This window comes from Agrilus planipennis, unplaced genomic scaffold (assembly GCF_000699045.2).
Source record: "Agrilus planipennis isolate EAB-ADULT unplaced genomic scaffold, Apla_2.0 scaffold218, whole genome shotgun sequence".
In the NCBI taxonomy this organism is placed as follows: Eukaryota; Metazoa; Arthropoda; class Insecta; order Coleoptera; family Buprestidae; genus Agrilus; species Agrilus planipennis.
In genome coordinates, this window is record NW_020440118.1 from 265,165 (window position 1) to 267,914 (window position 2,750).

Consider the following 2,750-nt stretch of genomic DNA (forward strand, 5'->3'; position numbering starts at 1 on the left):
ATGGGGGGGGCTGACACTGAGGTCCGGAGACTTGCTGCGAATGAGATTGCAGCCTCAGGGAGAGAAGATAAAGCCGGTTTCTTTCAGAATTTGGGTGTTTCTGACGAATTAGGGATAGTTTAATGCGGAACGAAGGATCCGCATGTAGGTGCCTTGAAGGGGTTTTAGGCGGTAAGGAGGGGCGCAGCCCCAGACGGGAATGGTGTAGGAGAAAATGCTCCTGATTTTGCGTTAAACGCACGGATTTTCGTATGTTGGGCGATGGAGTGGTTTCGGAAGAAAGGCTTGAGTGCGATGAATGCACCCATTGCCTTGTTATGGGTAGTTGCGATGTGGAGCGGATAATTTAGGGTCCTATCGAAAACGACGCCTAGGTAGGTGACAGAGTTGCTCCACTTGATGGAACGGTTGTTTACTAAGATGGAGGGAGGTTTTCGGGACCTACGAGAGAAGACAATTTCTTCAGATTTGGTCTTGTTAATGGAAAGTTTCCATTTTCGGTACGTTTAGAAGCAGGGGAAGAACTCCCTGTGCATTGGAGAATGGTTTGAGCGGAGTTTATGAGGGCAATGTCGTCCACTTAGGGAGCTGTCAGAATAGAAGTGTCGGAGGGCATGTCTGCACAGAACAGGTTAAATAGAATAGGTGATAGTTTGGAGCCTTGTGGGACACCGGCAGTGACGGGTTTACTGGCAGAGAGAATAGAGCCGACGTGGACCCGAAGGCTTCTGTCTGTGAGAAAGGACCTAATAACCGGAACTAGAAAATGTGGAATGTTAAGGGCGATGATTTTTGAGATAAGGCCTTCGTGCCAGACTCGGTCGAACGCTTGTTGGACGTCAAGAAGAAGGTTGTTGTTAAGGTTGAAGGAGATGTTCGGTTACATGGCGAAGTTGGTTGGTGGCCGGTGCCGGATGCCTGCGTAAACCGTGTTGAAAATCGGGGAGAATGTTGTTTTGCTCCACGTGGTCTAAGAGCCGATCCAGAAGGATGGGTTCAACTACTTTGCTCAACGAACTGAGCAGGCTGATAGGCCTGTAGTTTCAGGGAGAGTTCTTCCCTTTTTTGAGGAGGCAGATGACAGTGGCTTCTTTCCAGACCAAAGGGAAGTGGTGCAGCCACATGACGACGTTTGTGATGTTGCACAGTGCGGTTATGTGCTTTGGCGGTAGGACTTTGAGGACTTTGTTTTGAATTCCGTCAGCGCCAGGGGCTTTCCTCTGTTTCAGAGAATGGATAGTAAGGGAGAGTTCATAGGGTCTAGTGTGTCTAAAGTCGGAATGTAGGGGAACGTAGTTCTGGGAGACGGCTTTGATACGCTCGTGAAAGTCGGCAAGGTCCGCTTGACTGGGTAGTGGGGAGCACTGGAGTATGCGAAGATTGCAGCTTTTTCTTCATCTGAAGAACAGGTGGAGCCGTTCTGTTTTAGTGGCGGAAGATGGGGAGCTCAGGAATTATCATTTCCACACTTTCTGTTAAAGATATCAACTATCTGAACTACTTAAGGTCATACAGAAAAAATTATAATTATATATATATTTGTTCAATGAATGTGGTAGATAACAAGGTACTTAAAGTTGACCTAAGATAAAAAGATATACTGCTATCAGCCAATACTCTAAAAATGTACACATGAAATTTGGTTGCTAAAATCTACCTATACTATTTTAGGAGTGGAAAGTAATTCTTTTGAGGTATTTTAATCCAGTTGGTGCACATGAGTCTGGTGAAATTGGTGAAGATCCTTCAGGAATTCCTAATAATTTAATGCCATATATAGCACAGGTATTCAGTAATAATACTTTTGTTTGGATAATTTTTTTATCGTTAATTGCAGGTTGCTGTGGGCCGACGAGAAAAGGTATATGTGTTTGGGAATGATTATCCGACGCCAGATGGCACGGGTGTTCGTGATTATATTCACATTACTGACTTAGCAATTGGTCATGTACAAGCTTTGACAAAATTAAACGATACAACGTTTTTCGGTTGGAAAGCATTTAATTTAGGTACAGGCAGAGGTTATTCCGTTTTGGATGTTATAAATGCCTTTAGCAAGGCATCAGGAAAAATTATCAAGCATGAGTTTGTAAATAGAAGGGAAGGTGATGTAGCTGCTAGTTTCGCGGATGCCTCGTTGGCGAAAATAGAGTTGAATTGGACAGCCACGAGAGGCATAGATGAAATGTGCAAGGATACATGGAATTGGCAATCGAAAAATCCCAATGGATTTAAAAAGAAGTGATAGTAAGCAATCGTATCAGCATAATATTTCTTAGCGGGGTTATATTTGTACATATGGGTGGTCAGTTGATACATAAGGAGTATTTCTATTTGCATTTTGTTATTTATTCCAAAATAGCTAATAGTCTGTATACTTACATGTATAGACATTTAGCTAAAGTCGCCAAAAGGGTGATATTATTTGCAAGAATATTTTATTTTTACAGTTTTGGACGCAATGTTTGTTAAATAATGTTAAAATTTGAAATGATTTTATTACAAATAACTAGATATTTTTTTTTATTACAATTACAACCTTTGTCACAAAAAAAACATTTCTGGTCAGTGCCAGTAGAAGCTATAAAAAAGTTTTACATATTTCCCAAGGCATTTTTAACAACACCAATGAGATATGAAGTGCCATTTTTATTTATTCTGTTAAAATCAAATAGTCACTTCGTAAATTATTAACATCTAATGTGTTCGTGTATATTGTATATATTATATACATATATTTTTATATATAC

At 41.0% G+C, this 2,750-nt stretch overlaps 1 protein-coding gene across 1 annotated transcript; it reads left to right on the forward strand.

Annotated features, from left to right (window-relative positions):
• LOC112906027 (UDP-glucose 4-epimerase-like) lies at positions 1 to 2,744 on the forward strand. Its single transcript, XM_025979582.1, has 3 exons — positions 1 to 117; positions 1,672 to 1,785; positions 1,838 to 2,744. Exons 1-3 carry the CDS (start codon positions 1 to 3, stop codon positions 2,243 to 2,245), a joined length of 639 nt encoding a protein of 212 aa, XP_025835367.1. The 3' UTR covers positions 2,246 to 2,744.
• The last annotated feature ends 6 nt before the right edge of the window (positions 2,745 to 2,750 follow it).